This window comes from Phacochoerus africanus, chromosome 1 (genome assembly GCF_016906955.1).
Source record: "Phacochoerus africanus isolate WHEZ1 chromosome 1, ROS_Pafr_v1, whole genome shotgun sequence".
Taxonomy (NCBI): Eukaryota; Metazoa; Chordata; class Mammalia; order Artiodactyla; family Suidae; genus Phacochoerus; species Phacochoerus africanus.
In genome coordinates this window covers 150,884,385-150,910,389 of record NC_062544.1, presented here as the reverse complement: position 1 = coordinate 150,910,389, position 26,005 = coordinate 150,884,385, and the positions used below count along the sequence as shown (strand labels likewise).

General features: G+C 51.6%; 1 protein-coding gene across 1 annotated transcript in view; it reads right to left on the bottom strand.

Moving 5' to 3' along the window:
- Positions 1–2,850: 2,850 nt before the first annotated feature.
- WNT7A (Wnt family member 7A) overlaps positions 2,851–26,005 on the bottom strand; it is a 63,062-nt gene continuing 39,907 nt past the window's right edge. Inside the window, exon 4 of the mRNA XM_047781876.1 lies at positions 2,851–5,210. Coding sequence (XP_047637832.1) covers positions 4,731–5,210 — 480 coding nt within the window. The 3' untranslated portion in view covers positions 2,851–4,730. The remainder of the gene's footprint in view (positions 5,211–26,005) is intronic.

Below are 26,005 nucleotides of genomic sequence, written 5' to 3'. Positions count from 1 at the left end.
GGACTTGGGGGCATTAATAAAATTGTTTGAAGGCATTGAGTCTGTGAATTTTGGGGGGGGGGTACAGTTTGTTACTCAGTGATAGCTAACTGATACATTTCCCTGAGCCAGCAAAGAGCCCTGGTCATGGAGCCCAGGATGTGGCTTTCAGTCCTGTGCCTGTCAGTGATTTGTGCAGGTGAGTTCCTTTGTCTCCCTGCCTCCAAGCAAGAGGTGGTATGGGAGCACCTGGGGTGTGGTTCCAATTCCAGTAGCTCCAGATAAGAAAAGGAGAAGGGCTGTACCTGCATGTGGTAGCTCCAGATCCCATCCTTCCTACAGTAGCCCTGCAAGGCTCCTCCAAGGACCAGGAGTTTGTCAGAGGGAGGAAAGTGAGGTGCGGCTCTAGGAGAGGAAATGGCATCAGTACAGGATTATGGGGTGGTGCAGGGATAAGAAGGGGCATGAAAATTGCCAGAACCTTGCCTGTCATGGGGCAGTTACTGCCCAAATGGCATTGTTGCCAGCTGTACACAGGGGCCACGAAGTGCCAGGTCATGAGCCACTAAGGAAGATGGTCTTTGTCTGAAGGACAGTGAGGAGCATGGTGGGTGGTAGGGGGTGGACTGGACTGGCTGTGGCTTGGAGGCTGCCTTGATGGGGCATGAGTGGAGGCAGAGAGACTTGGGAGGAGGCTGTGATGTTCTTCCAGGTGAGAGATGATGATGGCCATGGTCAGTGAGGAGTGGGCAGGCAGAGGGGGAGGGACCTGGGGAAGGGGTGCCAGAGCTCCGTGACCTTCTGGATGCCCCGGGAAGGTGGAAGGAGACACCTGCCCAGTACAGATGCCCTGTGTGGCCTACAATCTGAATCCTTTCTAGTTTCCTCAAGCCTGGAGGTGGCAGGAGGTTGGGGACCAAGTCTCCTGGGCTGACCTGGGACAGCCCTGACCACAGCCCTCTTTCCCTCACTTCTGGTGGCAGGGCCTTGAAGTGGTCACCTCTCTCCCCTGAGACTGTCCTTGTCTGTAAGTGGGAATGAGCAGCCTCTTTGTGGCTCAGGGAACATGTCACAGACTTGTCTGAAGACAGCAGGGGATGGTTCTGCCTCAGGTGGAGGAAAACCAAGCCCAGGACTTTCCCGAACTGTGTCTTGCTGGGGGACTGACTCCCTTGAGTGGAGGGCAGGGGGCACCAGAGGATTGGGCTTCTTGGGGCCACGTACCAGGGCCCCCCCTGCAGAGAGGGGAAGGGCATACCATTCCTGTAGAGCCCTTAGGAAGCCTCCTTCTCTGGGGAGCCTTGAGCTGGCTTTAAACTGAAGTCCACAGGGTGTGGTGTGTGTGCACACATGTGTTCACATATAGGTACATCTGAGCAAATAGAAACTGTATCCTTCCCAACCCCCCCTCTGAATTATTCTGCTGCCTCCAGGTGTGCGTGGTGTTGGGAAAGGGCTTCCCTGGGAGGCACACGTCCTGGCCTTGGTTGTCCCTCTGCTGGGCTTGCTATGTGGCCTGATGTAGAACCTTGTCTGTCTCTGGGCCTCAGGTGCTCTGTCTCTGAAACAAGAGGTTTGGTCCAAGTCTCAGGCCGCGTGCCACTGGCACAAGGGCCAAGTTGAGCTTGCAGCCACGTTTTGCTCCATCCTCATGGTGTTTGTCAACATACACAAAAAGTAGGAGATTTTACTGCAAAAAACCTGAATGTTCAGCCCTTCTTGAAAAACCAGAAGGCCTGGCCACGGGGTGGCCCACATTCCCAAGTGGCTGCAGTGGGCTGCACCGAGCAGCTCACTTCCTGCAACTTTTACACCTGGGCCCCCTCACCTGAGCTTTCAATCCCATAGTCCTGGGCTCTCTGATGTTTTTATTCAGCCTCTTATGATTTTAGCTTCTTTGAATGTCTGCTTTGTTAAAAAGCCACTTTAGCAACAAACAAAAGAGGGGGAAAATACCTTTACCCAACACAGAGCCAAACACTGATTACCTTGAGCTGTGTTTGAAGAATCATCATTATTGGGAGAATAGTAATTATTAATAATACTAATATTTAGCCTTGATCAGGGAGCCATGCAGTCTTTACAAGAAAGAGAACTGTCACAGCAGCCCTATGAGGTTGGGACTGCTGCGCCCTGTCACAGATGGCGAGGCTGAGGCTCCGGCTGCGAGCGCAGCTGAGCTGGGTACTTCAGAGAGCAGGCAAGCCCCAGGCTTGGGAACTCACAGTATCTCAGGGGCCACGGGAAGGCTGGCAGCTGACCTGGCCATTCTTCTCAACAGCCTGGCTGTCCTCACGCCACGCCCAGTCCTCACCCGGATAGTCAGGGAGCACAAGGGGTATCTTCTTATAGCATGTTATGTCAGTAACATTAAAGGATTATCTGGGGAGTCTGATCAAAACCTCCCCCATTCTCAGGTGGAGACTGGGAGCAGAGGGACTGTGGGATTGGGAAGCCTCTGTTCATGGTAGACATTGGAGGTTTTCCCAGGCAGAGAGAAACTGTGACATGGGGAGGTTCGAGAAACTTCTGTGTGTTTTCCCCTCTGTTATCCTTCCACCTATGTGCAGACTCAGCCACCCATTATACATGCATCTATCCATCCACTTATCCACCCTCCCATCCACTCTTCCATCCACCTACCCATCCACCCATCCACTCATCCATCCACCCACCCACCCAACCATCCATCCCCTGCTTATCCATCCATCCACCCACCAATCATCTATCCATTTACCCACCTACCTGTCTACTCACTCATTCATCCATCTAGCAATCCATCTACCCACCCACTCAACAATCCATCCATCCACCCATCCACTCATCCCGTTACATATCTACTCATCCTGATATCCAAGAAGAAAAAAATGGTCCAAGTGAGGAAGTCAGCCAACCATCCAGCCACTTTATTTGTCCATGCTGTGATTCAGGCCCAGTGCTAATATTGGGGAGTTCAACACACTGACACTGAGGGGCTCCTAATGCACAGGGCCATGAGGCTGTGGTCTCAGAGGTATCTGAGTTTCATCAGTGTCTGTGGGCACAGAGTTCAAAGATGCCATCTCTTGGTGGCTCAGCACAATTGCTAAAGGTCCCCACAGTTTGCCTCCCACCACAAGCCCCTGACCCACCAGCAGAGACTCCCAGGACCAGCAGATGCACAGGCATATGCCACCCTGATCTCCCAGGCACATGGAGAGAGAGACAAAGACAGCCGTGTACCCGCAAGAGCACACGAGACATACACACCCAGAGGTGCCTGGAGGTGCAATCACACCACAACCCAAGGAGCTGTAAAGTCTCTCTCTCTCTCACACACAAGCACGCACGCACACACATGGAAATGCAAACGGACACACGTTAGAACACCCACAGCCTCTTGGAGGAAAGTGTTCCAGGCTGAGAGGCACTGGAATAGTGTAGACAGGCTTTGTCCACACCTCTCCCTGCCAGTCTGCCTTGGGACCAAGACACCCCACTGGCCTGGCTGCTCATGGGACCCCTCCCCCAGCTCTGCTGCCCCATAACTGAGGGCACATGGCAATGGCAGGGTGTCCTGGTAAAGAGCAGGCTCCCTGAGCTGGCTTCTGCCAAGTGGAGGTGACCTGTCCCACTGACGGTCCTGTGATGCTGAGGGCAAGAGCCTGCCCAGCACATGCTCATCTCAAGGGCAATGTGCACAGACCTCGCTCAAAAGGCCTGAGCTCACCTGGCTAAGGCTGGGCACCTGCTTCCTCCCAGGTAATATCAGTGAGACTGCAGCCAGGCATCCAAGGCCCTCCTGCCCGCCCCCCCCCCCCCCGGGCCAGTGGAACTTGAGGACCTCACTGCGTGAGGGTCCCCACAGGGCCTGGACCTACACCCAGGTCTTGCCACTGCTCACCCCAAAGGGAGTACCAGAATTAAGAAGCACAGGCCGTGGAATGATACAGGCAGACTCAATATAAATAAAATATTCATATAAAAATAGTCTCTTACAAAATATTCTCTTATCCAGTGGCTCACTTTCCAAACGATGGAAACTGATGGGGGTTGTAGTATTACCTCCCCTCTCTCTCTTCCAAACTGGACCTTCCAATGGGTGAGTCTGAGCTGGGGAGGATAGCAGGATGGGAAACGTGTTCTGGAAAACGTCCCCACTTCTGGACCAGCTTACATTTCTGGAGAATTAGCAGCAAACAGCAAAAAAATAGAAGTGTGTGTGTGTATATCTCTATATGTATAAAGGATGCCTGCTCTTGTACTTAAACATCTAGTGTGGCAGGGGGGGGTGCTTGTGAAATCAACTAGTAGAAATACCTGCATAAAGACTATGTACAGTTCTACTCGGCTCCGTGTCCTAGAGACAAAATTATCCCACAAGGAAAGCAAGCGGTCCACTTTGATTGCAGAAAACGGATCCGATGAGGTGGAAGGGTTCTTTTTAATTAAATAAATTAATATTATTTTTTATCAGAATAAATTGTTAAATATTGCTATGTTGAGGCCCAGGGTCCAGAGTTTCTGGTGCGAAGGCTCTGCTCAGCTGAGGAGGGTCCTGGGCGGCGTGTGGGCCCGGCAGAGCGGCACTGGGTGTAGCATGGATGACTTGGGGCCCTGGAGAAGTGCCCCCACAGGCACCCCCACAGCAGACAAGACAAGCTCAGCATTGCTGGGGCTCCCTGTGAAGGTCTGAGCCATGACTGCAGCATGGAAAGCGTCCAGTCCTCCTGCCATTTGTGTGTGGCTGGCGGGGCCACGTGGCCCCGCCATCACTTGCATGTATAGACCTCCGTGCGCTCGCTGCACGTGTTGCATTTGACGTAGCAGCACCAGTGGAACTTGCAGTTGCACTGCCACACGCGGGCATACTGGTGCGTGTTGTAGCCGCGGCCGCAGCACATGAGGTCACAGCCACTGGCCTGGGGGGCCGTCTTGTTGCAGGCACGGCCCTGTGTGCCCACACTGCCTGTCACCGGGTCCTCCTCACAGTAGTTGGGCGACTTCTCGATGTACACCAGGTCGGTGTCCATGGGCTTGCGGTAGGACAGCGGCTTCTTGATCTTCAGGAAGGTGGGCCGCTTGTTGCGGCTGGCGCGCACGGGCTCCACGTGGACAGCCTCGTTGTACTTGTCCTTGAGCACATAGCCCAGCTCTCGGAACTGCGGCAGTGTGGTCCAGCAGGTCTTGGTGGTGCAGGAGCCTGACACGCCATGGCATTTACACTCCAGCTTCATGTTCTCCTCCAGGATCTGCAGGTGGGGAAGAGCACAGTGCACATCACTGCAGGGCTCAGTGCAATTGTGTAGGGGCACATACAGAGGGGGAGACAGTGATGAAAAGTAAAGACATGAGGGTCCACAGATACCAAGACAGTCATCCCTGGGGTAGGAGGTGAGGGGCTGTGGTTGGTGAGGGTCACCTGGGGGTCTGCTGGGGTTCTGGCCATATTCTGTTCCTTGATATGGGTGCTATATATATAATTACTCTTTTAAATCCACATGGGTGACCTGAGTGCTTTTTGAAGTCAGCTGTGCTTGCAATGTATAAAAATGCAATGGGGACAACAGCCAATGAGCACATGAAAAGATGCTTGTCATCAGCTCCCAGGGAAATGCAAACCAACACCAGAGTGAGACAGCACTGCACACCCACAGGGATGGCCACTGTGGCAGAGGAAACACAGATACAGCAGTTGTTGACATGGAGAGATGGGAGCCCTGCTGTGCTGCTTTGGTGGGAGTGTGAAATGGTGCAGCCCCATGGAAACAGCCTGGCAGTCCTGCCACGTGTTAAACATAGTGACCATGAGACCCAGTATTACAGTCTCGGTGTCTGGGTCCCCCCTCCCCACCCCTCAATTTCTATGTTGAAAACCTAAGCCCCAGAGTGATGCTATTGGGTGGGGCCTTTGGGAGGTTCTAAGTCATGAGGGTGAAGCCCTCACTAATGGTGTTAGTGCCTCATATAAAGGGCCCCAGAGAGAACCCAGCTGCTTCCAGCACCTCTGGGCAGAGTAAGAAGGCCTCAGGTACGAACCAGGAAGAAGGCCCTGACCAGAACTCAACTGTGCTGGCACCCTCATCTTGAAGGTCCAGCCTCTAGACCTGCGAGAAATGCATTTCTGTTGAGATGCCACCCAGCACTGCCACTCCTCGTGTACACTCAGGAGAGGTGAGAGCATACAAATGTGGGAAAAACTAACAGGACAGTGTTCACAGCAGCATCAAAACGTGGTCTAGAGAGTTCCCGTCGTGGCGCAGTGGGTTAATGAATCCGACTAGGAGCCCTGAGGTTGCGGGTTCGGTCCCTGGTCTCGCTCAGTGGGTTAAGGATCTGGTGTTGCCATGAGCTGTGGTGTAGGTCGCAGATGTGGCTCGGGTCTGGTGTTGCTGTGGCTGTGGCATAGGCTGGCAGCTGTAGCTCCAGTTAGACCCCTAGCCTGGGAACCTCCATATGCGGCCCTAAAAAGACAAAAAGAAACAAAACAAAACAAAACAACCCCTGGTCTAGCCTCACAACAGAATGTTAACTCAGTCATAGAAAGGAATGCAGTACTGACCCCTGCAGTGAGGAGGCACTGGATTCTGCCTGGCATCTGTGACACAGATGCCTCCCTGTCACAGGGGTAAGCGCCAAGCTTCCAGGCGGGCGCAGGTGGCTGCCCTCCTCCCCTGCGGTTTTCATATGGGCCCCTAGTCAGATAATGCATAGCTTATCAGTCCTGCAGACTCTGCATTTTGAGAGCCTCAGTGATCACGTTTTATCCACATTAACCTGGGCATAAGCTCTACTACCCTGGTCAGGGCTGGGTGCCAAGCCCTCTCCCAAAGGCAGGGGGGAAAAGCAGAAGAAACATGTGGGGGATTTTCCACCCCAGCCAGTGGCCAGGCTGGCTCCTTGCTTTGAGCTGCTGGGCGACGCTGGGGCCCAACACTGAGAGCGTAGCTTGATTCCAGGTCAGTCAGTCACAGGTTTGCTGGTTCTGAGATGATATGAATCTGTGTACCTTCCCAGCTGCCAGGCAGGCAGCAGGGGCTCACAGGAAAAGCCCAGAGAGAAGTCACCAATGGGGACTTCAAACTCTTGCACAGCCAGCACCCCTGGCCCAGGCCACTTGCCTGAATGTCCAGGGTCTTGGAGGCCCTGGTGGGCTGGGCACTAACCCTGCACTGCTGGATGAAGGGGCAGTCGGAGGCCCTGGGAGGATTTGTGTGGGGAGGGGGCCATCAGGGGGCTGGGAGCCACGGCAGTTTATCATCCTGTGAGGCAGAGGCACCTTGGTGCAAAAGGAAAGCAAATGAGAAGATATATGGTGAGGCCTGGTCTCAGCACACACTTTTTCTCCTTCCTCCTAACCTTAACCCTCAGGTGACTGGACGAGGGGTGTGTTTCCTCCTCACCTCTCATCTGTTGCTGCTGCTTGGCAGGCAGGGACCTGGTGCTCAGAGGAGCTGAGGGGATGTGCTGAGTGCCTACTATGTGCTGACCCTGTGTGAGGACAGGGGACTTAGGAAAGGAAGAGTGCATGAAGCTGCTGCCCTTATAAAGAGCACATGCTGCGGGGAGAGGGGAGCAGGCACCTGATTCAAATAAGAGTTAAGAGAGATGAAGAAAATGGAACAGGATTAGGGCCAACGGGAGGAGGTCGGGAAGGCTACATGACACCGATGGTATGGGACAACCTCTCTGAGGAGAGGACATTTGGGTAGTGGGCAGGACCCAAGGGGAGGCAGGCATGTGGCAGCACAGATCTCTTCCCTCCTTGTATTTCTGCTGGAACCTCAACAATGAAAACCTGAAAGCATTTCCTCTGAGATCAGGAATAAGTCAAGGATGTCGATTCTTGCCATTTTTATTCAACATAGTTTTGGAAGTCCTAGCCACAGCAATCAGAGAAGAAAAAGAAATAAAAGGAATCCAAACTGGAAAGGAAGAAGTAAAATGGTTGTGGTTTGCAGATGATGATACTGTACATAGAAAATCCTAAAGATGCTACCAGTACACAATTAGAGCTCATCAATGAATTCAATAAAGTTGTAGGATTCAAAATTATTACATAGAAATCGCTTGCATTCCTATAAACTAACAATAAACAATCAGAAAGAGAAATTAAAGAAACAATCCCATTTACCATTGCACCAAAAAGAATAAAATATCCAGGAATAAACCTACCTAAGGAAGGAAACTCTAAAATGCTGATGAAAGAGATCAAAGGAGACACAAAGAGATGGAAAGATACACTATCTTTTTGGGTTGGAAGAATCAATATTGTCAAAATGACTATATTACCAAAGGCTTCTGTAGATACAATGCAACCCCTACCAAATTATCAATGGCATTTTTCACAGAACTAGAACCAAAATTTTAAATTTGTTTGGAAATTCAAAAGACCCTGAATAGCCAAAGCCATCTTGAGAAAGAAAAACAGAGCTGGAGGAATTAGGTTTCTTGATTGCAGACTATAGTACAAAGCTACAATCATCAAAACAGTATGGTATTGGCATGAAACCAGAAATACAGATAAATGGAACAGAATAGAAAGTCCAGAGATAAACCTATGCACCTTTGGTCAATTAATCTACAACAGAGGAGGGGAAAATATGGTCTCTTCAATAAGTGGTGCTGGGGAAAATGGATAGCTACATGTAAAAAATGAGAACATTCTCTAACACCATTTTAAGATAAACTTAAAATGGTTTTAAAAACCTAAATGTAAGGCAGGATATGATAAAACTCTTAGAGGCAATCCTAGGCAGAACACTCTTTGACACAAATTGCAGCAATATCTTTTTGGATCCACCTCCTAAAGAAACGAAAATAAAAACAAAAATAAACAAATTGGATCTAATTAAACTCAAAAGATTTTGCACAGTAAAGGAAACCAGAAAGAAAAAGACAACCCACAGAGTGGGAGGGAATATTTGCAAATGAAGTGACTGCCAAAGGATTAATCTCCAAAATATACAAACATCTCACGCAGCTCAACATCAAAAAAAACCAAACAACCCCATCAAAAAATGGGAAGAAGATCTCAATAGACATTTCTCCAAAGAAGACAGACAGATGGCCAAACTCACATGAAGAGATGTTCAACATCACGAATTATTAGAGAAATGCAAATCAAAACTACAATGAAGTATCACCTCACACTGGTCAGAATAGCCATCATCAAAAAGTCTGCAAATAATAAATGTGTGGAGAGGGTGTGGAGAAAAAGGAGCCCTCCTACACTGTTGGTGGGAATGTAAATTGGTACAACCACTATGGGGAACAGTATGAAGGTTCCTCAAAAAGCTAAATATAGAACTGTCATATGATCCAGCAATTCTACTCCTGGGCATATATCCAGAGAAAACTGTAATTCAAAAAGATAGATGGACCTGAATGGTCACTGCAGCACTATTTAGGATGACCAAGACATGGAAACAACCTAAATGTCCATCAAAAGAGGAATGGATAAAGTGTAGACACACACACACAGAGGAATATTAGCCACAAAAAAGAACAAAATAATGCCATTTGCAGCAACATGGATGTGATCTAGAGATTATCGTACTAAGTGAAGTAAGTCAGAGAAAAACAAATATTGTATCACTTATGTGTAGAATCTAATAAAAAATGATACAAACGAACTTATTTACAAAACATAAGCAGACTCACAGATCTCTAAATCAAACTTATGGTTATGAAAGGGAAAAGGCTGGGGAGGCAGGATAAATTAGGATTTGGGGATTAACATATACACATATGTAAACTAGGTATCTAACAAGGACCTAGAGCATAGCACAGGGAACACTACTTAATACTCTGTAATAACCTACATTGGAAAAGAATCTGAAAAAAATGGATATATATATATATATATATTTCGCTTTGCTGTACACCTGAAACTAACAACACTGTAAATCAACTATATTTCAATACAATTTTTAAAACATTGCACTTGAAGGACAGCAGAACAAAGGCTTCTGTGGAACAGGGCCAAGGCCATGCATGACCTGGCTCCAGTACAGGTGCGGAGGTGGCACAGGTGGGCCATCTCTCAGGCTCTGTGGATTGTGCTAAAGAGGAGCAATTTTTTATTATTCAGTTTTTTAAATGAACCCCATTATTCCAAGTTTTATATTTCCGGAAAAACTGTGACAATACTAGAGTCCCCATTCTCCCTTGTTGTGTTTTGCCTAGGACTGTCATCTTACATTAGTATGGTAAATTCATCATGAGCTAATATGGACTTCTTACTATGAACTGAAGTCCACCCTTTATTCAGATTCCTTGGTTGATAACCGTAGGTCCTTGTTCTGCTCCAGGGTCCCTTCCAGGCCATCATGTGGCATTTTGTCATCCTGTCTCCTCAGGCTAGGAGAAGGGATGGTACTGTGCCCACCACTGGGGAGCCAGTGGTGGCCCAGAGCAGGATTTATAATTTTTTAAAGACTTCTCCTTGGCTGTAACAGATGCAGCACTCCCTGTGCAGGGAGACTGTTGGGGCCGGGGGGCACATGGGAAATTCTCTGTACCTTCTGCTCAATTGCTGCCAACCTAAAACAGCTCTGAAACACAGCCTGGTTTTGTTTTCGTTTTTGCTTTTAAAGCTTGCGGGAGAGGAGCTATGAGCAGGGCCAGTCTCTGGAGTTGAGACGATGCTGTCCCTGCTGCTGACTGGCTGGTGTCCTCGCTGGGACGGGGTTTCCCCATTTGAATGACATGATTTCCAAGGCTGCTTCTGACCCTTTGAGATTCCTGACCTGTGTGCTCACTGCTCTTTAACCCAGACAAAGCGTTTGCAGAGCTCTGACAGACCGGATTGTCCTACACCTCTGAGAGACGGGCATCCCACTCATTTCACAGGTGGGGAGACTGAAGCTCAGAGACAGGAAGGGGCTCAAGACGACAGAGTGGGCTGGGTCTGTCCAGGCCACTCCCCACTGTCCCCTCCCACTCCCTGCCGCAGGGGCCAGACTGGAGGGCTATACCCAGGAGCTGATGATTCCTGTCAGTGAGTCATCTGGCCCAGGGCGGACTGGCCGAGGGCTGTGTCCCTTCCAGGGGTCCAGCCAGTGGAAGGTACTGGAGGGAGCCCTCCCTGCCGGCCCCACAGGGAGGCTGGGATCCCCAGCAAAGGTACAGCTCCTGCTCCGATGTCCTCTCTGTAAGTCCCCCTGGATTCCAGCACCCCACCTCCTGGCCCTCAAACCTAAGGGGTCACGGTCACAAGGCTGGCAGCCCCAGCGTGCTGCATCAGCCCTCCTGGTTCCTTGAACTTTGTCCTTGGTTTTATTAGCACGCCCTCTTTTTAAAATAGCTTTATTGCAGTATAATTCACATACCATGTGAGTCAAACTCTTAAAAGTATATAGTTCACTGGGTTTTAGTATATGCAGAGCTGTGTAACCATCACCACTACCTAATTAGAATAATTTTCTTCATTCTCAAAGAAACTCTGTAGATGCAAACTCTTACATCTAGAATGGATAGACAATGAGGTCCTACTATACAATGCAGGGAACTAAATCCTATCTCTTGGGATAGAACATGATGGAAGATAATATGAGAAAAAGAATGTATATATATGTGTGACCGGGTCGCTTTGCTGTACACCCAAAATCGATGCAATGTTATATAATCGACTTTTAATAAAAAAATTTTAAAGAAAAGAAACTCCATTCTCGGTAGTAGTCACTCTCATTTCTCCCCTCCTCTCCACCCCTGGTAACCATGACTTTCTGTCTTTAAAGAGTTGCCTATTCTGGACATTTCATATAAAAGGGCTCACACAACACATGGCTTTTTGTGTGTCTAGCCTTCCTTTGCTTGGCATAATGCTTCCAAAATCCATCCATGCTGAAGCAGGGGTCAGCTCTTCATTCCTTTTTATGACTAAGTAATATTCCATTGTAGGGATATATGCCACACTCTACCCATCCATCCATCATTGGTTGGCTTGCAGGTTCTGCCAAAACTCCTGAATTCCTAGTGCGCATAGCCCTGGCCCTGACCCCAGCGCTACACCCTCTCTCTCACAGCGGGTCCGAGAGCAAGCCCGCCTTCTGACCCACAGCACGGGCACTTTCCCCCAGGTCCACCTCTGGGCTCTGCACCTGCTGGTCCTTATCTGGAAGGCCGATCTTTACTGCCACTACAGATGCTCGACCCAGCAATTCCACTGCAGAATATGTACCCTCCGGGAAGGCTCCTGCATGTGCAGGACGACGGCCTCATGGAGGCATTATCTGAAATATCAAAAGGCCGAAAAAATCTAAAGATCCACCAATGGGGACAAGTTCCACAAACCATGGTGCGTCAATAACTGGAATGTCCTGCAGCTGCCAGAGAGAACAAGGTGGCCCTGTACTTTCTAGTGAGAGACACGGTGGGGAGAACTGAGCTAAAGGAAAGTATGCGGAGCATGAGCTCATTTGTGCGAGAGAAATAAGACCTGTGTGTGCGTGTTCCTTGGAGCACAGAATAACATCCCTGGAAGAATGCATGAGACAATGGCAGGTGGGAGGAGGAGCTGCCTCCAGGGAGGGTACCCAGGACCAGGAGCCTTACTTTTCATAGGACTTTGTACTGTTTGAATATTTTACCATGTCAGACAAAAAAGTCACCTCCTCCACAAAGCCCTCCCTGATTGCTAGGGCAGTCGTTAACTCCCCCACGTGTCCCCTAGCTGTCCTGGGCTGTTGGGTACTTTTCACCTTGTCCCTGCACTGACTGTCTACCTGTTAGCATCCCCCATCAAGCCAGCAGTTCTCTGTGGTGGACATGGAGAGAGACCACCCCGATTCCTCTTCAAGGGAGGCCTTGCTTCACAGCTACAGTCGTGGTATGCTGGTCAATAGGCTCTCAAAAAAGAGAAAGCCCTGTTTTGTAGTGTTGGCCAATTCCTGTGGGATAAATGCTCCCTCCATGGCCAATTTTAAGCTCCCAGTGGTTTAACAATCAGCTCACAAATCTCTCATATTTAATAGTGGGTCTTGCAAGTGCTAGGCACAGCCTCCAGCACATCACAGGAGTGTCAACAGCACACAGCCTCCAGTGTTCAGATCCTTTGTTGTCTGTCCCAGCTACAGAGAACCTCAGCCCTCCTTGCTGCCAGGAACAGAGAGAGGTGGGGGTCTCAAGGTCCGGCTACTCTGATGGGCAGAGCTCTCGAACTCCTACCGAGGCTCTGCTGGGCAGCATCGCAACTCCACTCCTGCCCTTCCTGCTCCTCCCCTCCCTAATGGACTCCATCTCAGCCTCTGCTCCTGGAGAAGCCCACCTGTGACACTCCAGTCCCCTTCAGTTCCCAACCTTAGGCGCAACACCTGGCATAGACCAGGTCAGCCAGCTGCAAGGGGAAAGAAGGACCTAGTGTGTGCCTGCTACTGTGTGCATTCATTCACTCACTCATTCTGCACTGAGCACCTACTGGGTGCTGGTGGCACCACCTCTACTGTGGAGGCCCTAGGAGGACTGTGATGCAAACAGATGCTGCCCCTGCCTTCTCTGAGCCTGCAGACCCGCGCCAGAGCCACCATGGAATTAATTCTCTCCCAAATCTAATTACAGGTTGTGAGTGCCGTGAAGGAGTGAGACGATCTGACCCAGAGGAGCTGGCCCGTGTGTGGCTCCAGGAAGACTTCCCTGACAGGGCAAGGGCCAGATAACAGAAGTGAGATGTCAGAATCGGCCAAACCTTGGGGGTTGGGGGGAATGCAGTTCATACCAGGGGGTAGCACAGGCCAGGGTCCTGAGGCAGCAGGGAGGACAGGCACAGCCGGGCAGTGCAAGAGGAGATGGGCTGAGAGGCACCTGGACTACCTCTGAGCCAGGGGGTGCCCCTGAGCAGCTTTCGTGCAGGGGGGTGATGAAGTCTGGTACCTTAAAGGTCATTCCAGAGAGGGTGGAAATTAGGTCAGTTAGAGGCAGGATGAAGGGCTGGAGGGAAGCTGCCATCCACATCACTGAGGCCAGAGACCATGGTGGCTCCAATGAAGATGGTGGCAGTGGACAGATGAGAAGCCAGGGCTCTCTGGGAGAGGATCCCAGGAGCCTCCCAGGGGCCACTCAGAGGCCTGTGATGGACACGCAGGCTGTGCACTGAGACAGGGAGCCAGGCTTGGGAAGAGCATGTGTTGAGGGCATGATGAGGAAATTTGAGGCATAGAGAGTGGCCAGGAAGAGGGGCCCCTAGGGGGCAGAAGGGGCTTTCAGGGCCACTGAAATCTGGCCCAGTCAGGATTTAGTCACTTCCAAAGACTAAATAAAACATGTGGTTGAAACCAGCCAGAAGCAAGACACACACCTCTAATTTCTGGCATTTTAAAAAATGACTGCGGAAGCATACAATGGAAGAGCCTAAGAAAGATGGAAAGCTTTAGATGACCACCGATTCACTGCAAACAAAAAGGCTGCGGTCACACCCACCATCTGAAGCCATATTAACTGAGGTCTAGCACTCATAAGTTGGAGGAGATGGTCCTGCTAGGTGATTTTCAGGACTGGGCTCTGCTCAGGCAGAGAGACAGAACCAGAGGGTGTGTGTAGAGGAGGGGATGGAGGCCCGGGCTGAAGGAGCTGGAGCAGCTCAGCCTACAGTTTCTGGGGTCCTGGTCACTGCCCCACATACTCTGCAGGCCCGTCCTGGGGCTGGGGGAATGGAAGGGACAGTGAACCTGGAGGATGAAACTGGGACCCTGGTTGGAGGAGAGGCCCAGGCAGCAGATTCCAGATCAGTGAGAGGCCAGCTGTGCCCACTAGGCGGGACCAGCACTGGGGGGCTGCCTGGAGGCGGTGGGCTCCCTGACCTGAGAGTGTGGGAGCAGCAACTGGGGTCTCAGCGGGGATTCCTGAGCCAGGTGGGGCAGGGCCACTCACACTCTGCTTCTCTGTGCCCCCACCCAGCCCCAAACCTGTCTGGAGCAGTAGGAAGGATTTTCTGCACCGCTGGAGGGAGAAAAATCAATCTTTTTCTGACAGGTCCCCCAGGAAGTGCCGACAATGTCCCAGGTGCTTCCCAGAGCCCAGAATTACCAGGGCGGGGTTCTCAGGGCTGGGAGAGGTCTCAGGAGAAACTTGGTCCCAGAAAATTCCTGATTCATGACACTGAACAGATACTATCGACGCTGGCCTCCTGGGCTGTCCCAGACTCAGGGCTGCCCAGAGGATGTGAGGTGAACCGCCTGGGAGGAAGGAGGCCTGACAGTGACCTCCAGCTCCCACACTTCCCTTCCACATGGCATTCCTGTGCCAGAAGCCTCTCACCCACCATGGCATTCTGAGGGGCTTCTCAGTGTTAAAACCAAAAGCTGTTTGCCACTGTTGAATTCCACTGCTTCCTTTCGCCTTCCCTCCACACTTCAGGAAGAACTTCATGCCCCCAAGAGAGCCAGGGGGATGCCCCACCCCACCCCCAAGGGGATCAGTCCTGCGGCCATGCCCTCCTCCGGGAAGGTACCTCCATTCACCCTGGCCCAGGGCCCGGCCCAGCCCTTTCAGGGCCTCCGCAAATGCCACTTCTTCCTGCAAGCCCCCTGCCGTGCCCCACTTCTCCAGCATGGACCTCTCCCCACCTCTCCCACTCCTGCCTCCCTTCTTTTTGTGCCTTGTTTTACAGTGAGCACAGTGTGGCCTCTGCAAGTTCTGACTCCACCGGGAGGTTCTTTCCCACCATGGCCACTAAAGTAGTCCCGCTGGTCATCAATCCCAGTTCCCACCATGATCATTCCATGATCCCACCAATCATCACTCTAAGATCCCACCAGTCATCACCCCCTGTTCCCACTGGCCACTGCCAGGTATGGGCTGCTGACTCAGGCAGGTCAGGACTAATCAGAGTGAGTCCTGGGGATTCAGTGTGAACTGTTGGTAAGAACAGTTTGTAATTTCCTGCCAGATGAGAACAGGAGGGGATGCAGAGGCCTAAGCATCTCACAACCATACAGATCTAAGTAAAGAAGCTGACCGGAGAAAGAGAGCATAAGGGGTGTGTGGACTTGGTTTCTCTGGATCAAACGCCCAGAATTCATGACCCCAGAACCATTTGGCGCCATGAACCAATGAATTCCCCCTTTTTAAAGCTACCTTGAGTTGGGTTTCTGCCCCTTATGGATTAAAATTCTCTAGCTGGCACAGAAGTCCTTTCGTCTGTGCAGCGAGATGCTTTATGTAAACCTAGTAAAGAGTCCTTAGTTCATGGGTTTGAAGTCACAGCAGGGAGTAGGTCTGAGGGCCTCGAGGGTGGAAGCTGCGGCTCTGGGTTAGTTGGGCATCTGCTGCTTCAGTCCATCTGATGCCCTCTGCTGTTGGCCAGCCTGGTTCCCCTTCAGGGAGAGGTTAGTTCTGGACCATCTGCACCCCTGGTGATGAGCAGTGACCCATGTAATCAGAATGAGTCCCACCATGGCAGCAGGTTGTGACAAAAGGCAGCCTGAAGCAGAGGAGAAGACACCAGTGTCAGAGCCAGGTAGCCCAAGAACCTGGTTCAAATCCTACCTCTAGCCACCACATGTTGATGATGGCAGAAATGGCCATTGGGAACAGGGCACACTCCCGTCTGGCCCTCCATGTCCTCATCATAGCTTGCCTGCCTCTGACCACAGAGGCTGAAAACATAGGACCTACCTGATGAAAAGTGAGAACTGAGAGAGCAACTTTTCATTTTCTATCTTTGAATGCTGTGGTATAAAAGTGTGACTGCAGGAGCTTAGGCAGCCATTTTGTGACCAAAAGGCAAGAGTGCCAGAGGCCAACAAGGTGACATGGCAGATGGAAGGATGGAAACAGATTGGGTGGCCTCAAAGAGAATGTTGAGCCTCTGAAATAAACTACATCCAGATTTTTAATTTGCAAGAAAAAGCCAACTCCTATCATTGAAGGCACATCTAGCAAGGTATTTTGTTACTTGGAAACAAAAGCATCTTCAGTGATCTGCTCCTTGCTGTAAAGTAGGAGAAAGTTTTTCCTCAAAGGAAATAGTGGGGATTAAGGCGAGAAGGGCAACCAGGGCCTGGTGCAGTGTGTCTCACAAATGAGTTTTCCTCCTTTCATGCAAGGAATGCTATGGCCCGGAACCTGAGAGTTCTGCCTCTACATTGCTGTGTGGCTGCTGGCAAGTCCCTTTCCTTCTCTGGACCCTGTTTTCCCTGCTGTACAATGAAGGTGCTAGAGGGGGTTTCCAAGGGAGAAGACAGGGACACAGAGGGACAAGGAGAGCACATTGTCCCAGATGTCACCATGGTAGGTGTCAAGCTCTGGGTGGTGCAGGTGCAAAGACATGCTGGAGTGACCATTTCCCCAGAGGCTACTGTGAGTACTCCCTGGGCCCCTGAAGCAGCTCTGGCCCTTCAATTTCCAGAACCCCCAAGATCACCACCTCCTGCCCTCACCCCATCGGTCCATGCAGCATCCTTTCCCATCTGTGTTACCACCGTGCTTCCTTCCACTCCAAGCTTCCAGCCACCCCAGCAAGAGGCCTCGTTCCCAGACCTTCTCTGCACCCCCCTGAGGCAGCTGGGCCACCAGGGAAGGTGGCACCACTCAGGGGAGGCACGAGGGAAGATCTGCTGGGTGCAGGGGCCTCCTCTTCCCAGGGCTAGTTTCCTGCCTGGGCTGGATACGAGGGGACCTGGGGCAGGAGGATGGGCCACAGTCACTCTGGTTTCCTCTCTCACGGCTCCAGGCCCAGGTGCTCATGACCCAAACCACCTATACACAGAGGTGAGTGCTCGTCTTGCTGTGTGTGACAGAAGGTGTCCTTTCCTGTGCATGTGTCACAGCCATGCCCTGTGCCGGGCAACAGACAAGGTGGGGGCCCTGCTGGAGTCAAGGCTGAGGGCCTGGGTGTGCTGGACACCCGTGAGTGCCCCCTCCTCTGTCCCCAGAGGCCCATCTGTGTACACTACACCCACAGGCTCCCTGTCTACCAGCCTCTGGTCAGGTCCAGCTGGGAGGACAGAACAGAAGAAGAGAGAGGCAGGAATATTTCTTCCCCAGACTTCTTCTCTGTGGGGCCACAAGGGGCCATCATCTCTTTCCTCTACTTATCACCACAGCTCCTGCCGAGTGACCCCCTCCTCCGGCTGCCAAGTACCAGCCCCCAGTGCTGCAGCATCCCTCAGAGGAAGGCCTCAGTGCTGCCCAGCCCCCTGTAAGGGACCCCTTCTGTTATCCTGACCCTTCCACCTTCCAGACCCCGACTGGGACACTGGGTGAGGTCCACCACCTCACAGACCTCGGTTCTGTCTTCTCATTCAACACAACACAGCCCACAGTGGAAGCATCGGGGTCCAGTGACCAAGGTGCCCAGGTGGGGGAGGATCTCAGGAAGGGCAGCTGTGCTATTGAGGTTGTTAAGTTGCTGATGGCGCTGCAAGAAATGCTCAGGTTGGTCTCGGATAAGAGCAGGGACAGCTGTTCAGACAGAGCTCCATGTCACGTCAGGCACAAGCTGCCCTGTATCCTAACTTCCTGCTTGCACACCTCTCCCTCCACCAGACTGTGAGCCCCACAAGGGCAGGGACCATGCCTGACTCTAATAAAAACCACTGAGAGCATCAGCTGGCCTTCCAAGTGCTTAGCAGACAGCCACTCAATGAATCGGCACAGCAGCGCTATTTGACAGGTGAGGAAGGTGAGGCCCCATGGCCACAGCTGGGAGGTACTGGGAGCCAGGCACCTGGCTGGAGACCATGGGATGTACTGGGGAGGACAGAGGTGGGTGCACTGGGATGCCCTGCCCCCTCAGGCCATGGTCATGGGGCTGGAGAGTGCAGTGGGTGCCATGGTGCCCACCCCAGTCCTCCCCCGGGACCAAGCACTCACTGCCCTGATGCCCAGAGTGTTGGCTGCAATCTTTCTCCCATCATGGGAGTTGCCTCGCCCAAGGCCACACCCCATCCTCCGGGCAGTACCAGACTGAGGACTGGTTGATGGGGATACCCAGGCCAGGTGTCCTGTCTTAACAGGGACAAGTCTGAAGGGCTGTTGCAGCCCCTGGGACCCCTGAAGCCTCTGTGGCTGCTGTGTCACAGCCCCCTCTCCTCGTTGCCTTACAGGTGCATCTCCCCAGACCCCTCCCTGGGAAATGCCTGCATGCACACTTCCATGTTAGGGGGCCTTTCCAAGGACCCTGATCTAAGATAATGGGGAACTCAGAGGGCAGGCAGCCACCATGGACTCCTGCCCCCACCCCACATACAGGAGACAATAGGTATGAGTGCCGCCCTGGGAGGGAGGTTGCGGGCTGGGAGCCTGAAGCCAACACCCCCTTCCCTGCTTTCCTGGCCCATTCCTCCCCCTCCCCTCCTCCTCCATGTCGATCCATCATGAGCAGAAAGCTTCATTTCATTCAGCTGCAGCTGTATTCCTCTGGGCAACTCAGATGAAAGAGGGGGAAAGACAGCTTTCTTTTTTTTGGTAAACATTTGGAGTATTTTCTTGTTGGTCACATTCTTTGAGTCATACTGGATGCACTGACTTCAAGCAAATACCCGTCTGCCTCCCGTGGGGATGGCGGGGGAGAGCTGAGTTCCATGGGACAGGGCCACTGGAATGCAGCCGGCTCGGCCCGACAGCCTGGGAGGCACAGACTCTGGCCGGAGCCTCGGGAAAAGGAGGGTCAACCCACCCAGGGGAGAAGCTTCCCAATCTAGATGGGGACCTCCTGAAATGAGTGTTGTCTGGTTACGTTGGCCCAAACACTGTCTGTGCCCATGAGTAGAAGCCCAGAGCTGGTGGCCTGACTCTCGGGGCCTCCATGAACTGGCCTTGGCCAACTGTGGGGTCCTGGAGGAACTGAGTCTCATGGACCGACACACGTTGTCCCCAGGCTTGTCTTTCTAGGGTCCCACACCCCATTCACTCTGGCAGGCATGTGCTTACACAGTCACACTGCACACATAGCACCATCCCACACACACGCTCTCACACAGGTGCCCAGATGGTGGAGGCCAGCGGTGTTGGGGGTGGGGGTTGGGTGTCCCTGTGTTACCAGCCAGAGCCCGGGACCAGCACAGCCCCCTGCAGACGTGGACAGGACAAGCCCCATGGACTTCCCCGGGGTGGCCTCTGACAGGGTCTGCCCATGCTGGGGATGGGGTCTGGGGGTGGTGGCCCCAAATGAGGAAGTCAGGGACCCCAACTATAGTGTGAGGGGCAGGGAGCCCTAAAGGGCAGGTGGAGCCATGGAACCCACATTCCTCCCGATGCATCAGTGAACTGGCCTTGGCACTCGCTCGCTCGCTCATTCATTCACTTTCCTATCACATGCTAGTTTACTCCCTGACCAGGATGGCCCTGAGGTTGGTGGCCAGGTGGCAGGAGGAGGCCCCACCCCTACTCTGTTGAAGCCTTTGCTCTGTGGGGAAGGCGGCCGTGCCTCCAACCATCACAGGGCACAAGTGGTGGCTCTGATGGAAAGTGCACACTTGCACCTCCTGTGGTTACAGCCCCCAGGGGTCCCCTCCCACAGCCCGACTGGAAAATGTCTCTAAGACAATGGAATCTGAGTCAGGCAGAGTATTCCATGGCATCAGAGTTGTTCATGTTGTGCTGAGTAAGAACAGGGTCATGGTCATGTCCTTAAAATCCTTACTGATTAGAAGTACACAGTGGGTGAAATAACACGTGGCCTGGGATTTGCCCCACACCCTTCCAGTCTGGGGGAGCTTGGGGTGGAGACAAGAATGGGGCTGGGTCTGGGTCAGTGGGGTTCATTACATTGTTCTCTCTCCAACTGCCCCCCTCCCCATGCTGTGGTCCCTGCTACCTCTTTGATCTCATCCTCCACAGCTCTGTCCACTCCACTCCAATCACCATGGGTTCCTTGCTGTTCTCCCAGCACACTAGGCATGTGCATGCCTCAGGGCTTTGCATGGCTCTCCTCCTGCCTGGAGCACTCTTCCCCACTCCTGGAGCACTTTTCCCCTGGGGACCCTTGCAAGGACTCTCCCTGACCCCTGCCTGGTTCCTCATGCTCCCTGAAGGCATCAGTATCTGACACAGCACACATTTTCTCTGTCTTCCCTTAAAACACCAACTGCCCAAGGGCAGGGACTTGGTCTGTCCTCTCCCTGCCTTGTCCCAAGCGCCCACACTAGTGTCCAGAGCACCGCTGGTGCTCAGTACACACTTGGTGAATGAATGGCTGGGGGCAGAACCATGAGCCTGGCTGGAGTGAAGAGGTAAGGAAATGACCCCTGAGCTGAGACAGGACCTGAAGGGCTGAGTTGGACACAGACAGGACAGGCTGGGCAGAAGGCACAGCATGGTTGAAGGCCAGCACATAAGGGGCAGGAGAGCCCAGAAAGAGGAAGGAAGCCATTGGGCAGGCCAGGAGGCCCACCTACCTGCTGACAGGTCCATGGCACTTGGCTTTCAGAAGGTCCCTCAGTTAGCCACGTGGAGGGCAGAGTACAGCCTGAGCAAATGCAGGAGAAGTGTGATGGAGGCTCAGTCAGGAGTGACCACCTTCCAGGGACCCCCTGAAAACCCACTTTGGTGCATAATCAGCTCCAAATGGCCCAGCTGGCAAGGGCCAGGCCAGCATCCACAGCACCTGCTGCCCTGTGGCTTTACCAGCCCCAGGGGACACAGGACCAGATGACCCAGTGCAGGGTTCCACCTGGGTCTGTCCAGACCCTCCTTCTCTCTTGACCCAAAGACCTGGACTCTTCCAGGGACAGCCCTGAAGAGGGTGAACTTCAGAGACATGTGGTGCCTGATTGTGAGGATGGCACAACAACCAGACCAGAAACACTCATTCACACAAAACCTGTACACAAGGGTTCATAGCAGCACTATTCACAACAACATTTTCTCAGTAGCCAAAAGGGGAAACAACCCACGGGTCCATCAACAGATGAAGAGATAAACAAGATGTGGTCCATCCATACAGGGGACTATTATTCAGCCATTAAAAAGGATTGGATTAAGAAGATGTATATATATTTATACACAATGGAATACTACTCAGCCATAAAAAAACCAAAATAATGCCATTTGCAGCACCATGCATAGAACCAGAGACTCTCATACTAAGTGAAGTTGGAAAGAGCAAGACAAATACCATATGATTTCACTTATACCTAGAATCTAATATACGCCCCAAATGAACCTTTCTACAGAAAAGAAAATCATGGACATGGAGAACAGACTTGTGGTTGCCAAGAGGGAGGGGGAAGGAGTGGGATGGACTGGGAATCTGGGGTTAGTAGATGCAAATTATTACCTTTGGAATGGATAAGCAATGGGATCCTGCTGTATAGCACTGGGAACTCTGTCTGGTCACTTGTGATGGAACATGACAAGGTGAGAAAAAAAGACTGTATACATGTGTGTGTGACTGGGTCATCTTGCTGTGCAGCAGAAAATTGACAGAACACTGTAAATCATCTATAATGGAAAAAATAAAAGTCATTATAAAAAAAAAAAAGGAATGAAGTGCTGATGCCTGCTATGGCACAGATGGACCTTGAAAACATGATGCTCAGTGAAAGAAGCCCCCTGAGGTCATGTATTGCACAATTCCACTTACACCAAATGTCCAGATCAGGTAAATCCACAGACACAGAAAGCAGATTGCTGGTTGCCTGGGACTGGGGGAGGGCAGTGGGGAGTGACTGCTAATAGGTATGGCGGGCGTTCCTTTAGGGGTGATAAGGAAGTTCTAAAGTTGCCTGTGATAATGGCTGTGCAGGTCTGTGAACACTTAACACAAGGTCTTTTTAAACCATTCCCAGCCCATCTCTGCCTGAGGGCACTGTTCCTGCTGTTCCCTCTGCCTGTGACACTCTTCCTCTGGTTTCTCCTCTGTCTTGTTTAGGAGGCATCTAGAAGAGGCTGGGGGTTTCAGCAAACATTTGCTGAATAAATGAATGAATGTATGAGTGAATGAATGAATGGTCCAGGAGCCTGGATGGCCATTTCTTTCATGGTGGGTCTGGCAGAAGAGGCCCTGACTTAGTCCACAGAGGGTCAAGCTAAAGCCCCCAGGGAGGGGCTGTGGGACAGAGGATGCAGGAACAGACGCTCCAGAGCATGGAGGCAGGGCCCAGGAGCCAGGTCATGCCAGATGAACGTCCCCTGTCCCAGGCCACCCCAAGATGAGTTTTCCTGACCCCAGAGGTGCCCTGCCTGGGTGACCTGGTACCACTGAAGCCCTCTGAGTCCCCCATCCCAGGACAAACACTCCCTCTGTGCTGGTGTCAGGGCGGTGGGCTGGCCTGAGGTTTCATGCTGCCTGGCAACCATGAAAGGTTGGGCATGGGCATAGGCACAGGGACGCCTACTCTGAGCGTTCCTCTTTCCTGCCCCCACGGAGTCAGGTTTTTTCCAGGCCAGCAACTGGGAAACACACCCCAGCTTATCTTGATCCCAGGGCAGTTTCCGGCCAAGCTGGGGGCTCTCCCCTGGGTGGAGGGGTGGGCATGGTGGGGGAAGAGCTAGTTCCTTACTCTCTGCAGCTCCAAGGAGCTGCCACAGGCTCTGAGCCCCAGGGCTGCATGGCTTCTGATGACCTCCCTCCCGACCAGCTCTGTGGCTCCATCAGCACGTGTGGGCTGGCCCTGCAGGGGCCCAGGAGGCCTGCTGAAACCATGTCCTGCTGCAGGAACTAGAGCCTCTTACAGCAGAGGGGCAGAGGTCTCAACATCCTGACTTGGCACCCAGCTTGGACACCTCCTGGCTGGGTAACAGCAGGGGGACACCTAAGCTCCCTGACCCTGGGCTGAGAACATCAACAAGAGAGACACAGCTGAGCACGTGGGGTACCTGCCGCCCCAGGAGGGAGCTGGAGGAGAGGGCTTCACAGGGACCCAACATGTTGGCAGGACCATTCTCCGCAGAGGATGCCCACCAGCTCGGGGACTCAGTGAGTGGAGCTGGCTCTTCCCAGCTGGCCTGGGGATGACTCCCAAATGAGAGGCTGTGGGCATGGACTGAACATCCCAGGAGGGAGTGAGCTCCCCATCACCAGAGGTAGTCAAGCCAGACTGAGATATGCTGTCTAGAGGGGATCCACCAGCCACATGAGCACTTGAACTGTGGCTTGTCTGTGCTCTAAGTGTAAAGCAAATGCCAGATTCCAAAGATTTTATTACAGGAAAAAAAAGAACATACACTATCTCAGTATTTTCACAGTGATACCTACTGAAATGACAATATTTTGGACATACTAGATTAAATAAAAAATATTACTGAATTCAATGTCACCCTTTTTACCTTTTGGTTGTGGCTATAAGAGAGATTTAAATTACACACGTGGCTCGTGTTAATTTCTATTGGACAGTGCTGGCACAAGCCTTGTGCTCCAAGAGTGGTCCCAGGGCACCACTGGGGAGCTTGTTGGAAATGCAGATCTTAGGCCCCACCCCAGACCGAGTCAGAAGCTGCATTTGCACACTCTCCCAAGGTGATGCATGTGCAAATTAAAGTCTGAGATGCCCTACAGGCACCTTGGCTGGAGGTCTGTGGGATTCCCACTTCAGAGGGCAGTGAGAACATGGCCTGAAGTCGAGCCATATTACGTGAAATAGTAAGGAATCGATTCCTTTACCCCTGGGTCCACACACTTGGTTCTTTAAACCCAGCTCACTCCCACCAGCAAGCAAACACAAACTTCCAAGAGAAAAGGGCAGTGAAACGGACTAGGCTCTCAGAAATGAATAGTGTCCTGGAATGCACCATCAGTTGGCATCCTGTAACTTTTCAAAGGCTGGGAGATAATCTCAGAAAGCAATTGAAAAAATGGATCTATGTGTTAAAAAAAAAAACAAAAAAAAAAAACCCCAAACACAAAACAAGAGCTTAACCAACTCCCCCTAAATTCCTCCTTCTTTTTCTCTCTGAAAACTTGGCCCATGGGCATGAAATGACACTAAATATAGAAATGGTGAGCAAGTAAATCACTCCGAGGTGCCACATGTTGCCTGGGGCCTGTTTCACGGTTGAGCTGTAAACGCTGAGAGCTGGGAGCTGTGATCAAACTGCTGACAGCCTCCCAACTGAACAGGCCAGGAGGGAGCAGGGCTGGGAACCTACCAGCGAAGTGGGGAGGGTGGTGCCTTTCCAAATGCAAGGCAGCCCAGGTTCAAAGTCTGCTACTGGTCTTCTGAGTCACAACCAAACCCACACTCCTTCCAGGGCCCAGGAGGTGATCTGCCCATCCCCCCACCCCAGACCCCAGACTCCAAACACACCCATCAGTGACCTCATCTCGCCTCTCCCTCTCACTCACTCAGTGAGAAACACTGGCCTCTTTGCCCTAGGTTCTTGCACTCACTGTTCCCTCTGTCTCAAATGCTGTTCCCCAGATGGCTCACTTCCTATTCAGAACTCACCTTCTCAAAGAGGACTCTCCTGTAGAATGCTGACTGCAAGGGGCCAGGGATGTGTGGTAAATGGGGAGATGTTAGTCAGAGGGTACAAACGTCCACTTATAAGATGAATACATTTTGGGGAATCTAATACACAGCGCTGTGGCAACAGTTTATAAAATTCTATTTTATACCTGACACTTCCTAAGAGAAGAGATGTCAAAAGATCTTACCCAAAAAAGTCATTATATAAGGTGACATTAATTCACTTGACTGTGGTGATCACTTCACAGTGTATATGTATATAAAATCACATTGTACATCTGAAAATACAACATTAACTTGTCAGTCACATCTCAATAAAGCGGGAAGAAAAAGAAAAAAAAAAGAGGCCTCTCCTGATATCCCAATAAAAGGCTCCCTCTCATCATCTTTGCCCTCTCATCCGCCTTTATTTTTTCATCTTAGCATTTATTATTCTCTGACAGTAGAGTCTATATATATTTATTTATTTGTCCTCTGCTTTCTCTCTGGAATGTCGGCTCCATAAAAGCAAGTACCACCTAATCCCATAGCCCAAAACAGTACCAGACAAATAAATAGGTGCCTAACAAACATTTTTTAAAAGAATGAATGTGTGGATTTCCATCCCTTTCTTTCAGCTGGTCTGGTGATCTCACTGGGATAATGTCCAACTTTCAGCAATGAGCTCAGCTTTTCACCCATCCGTTCGACCAAGCAAC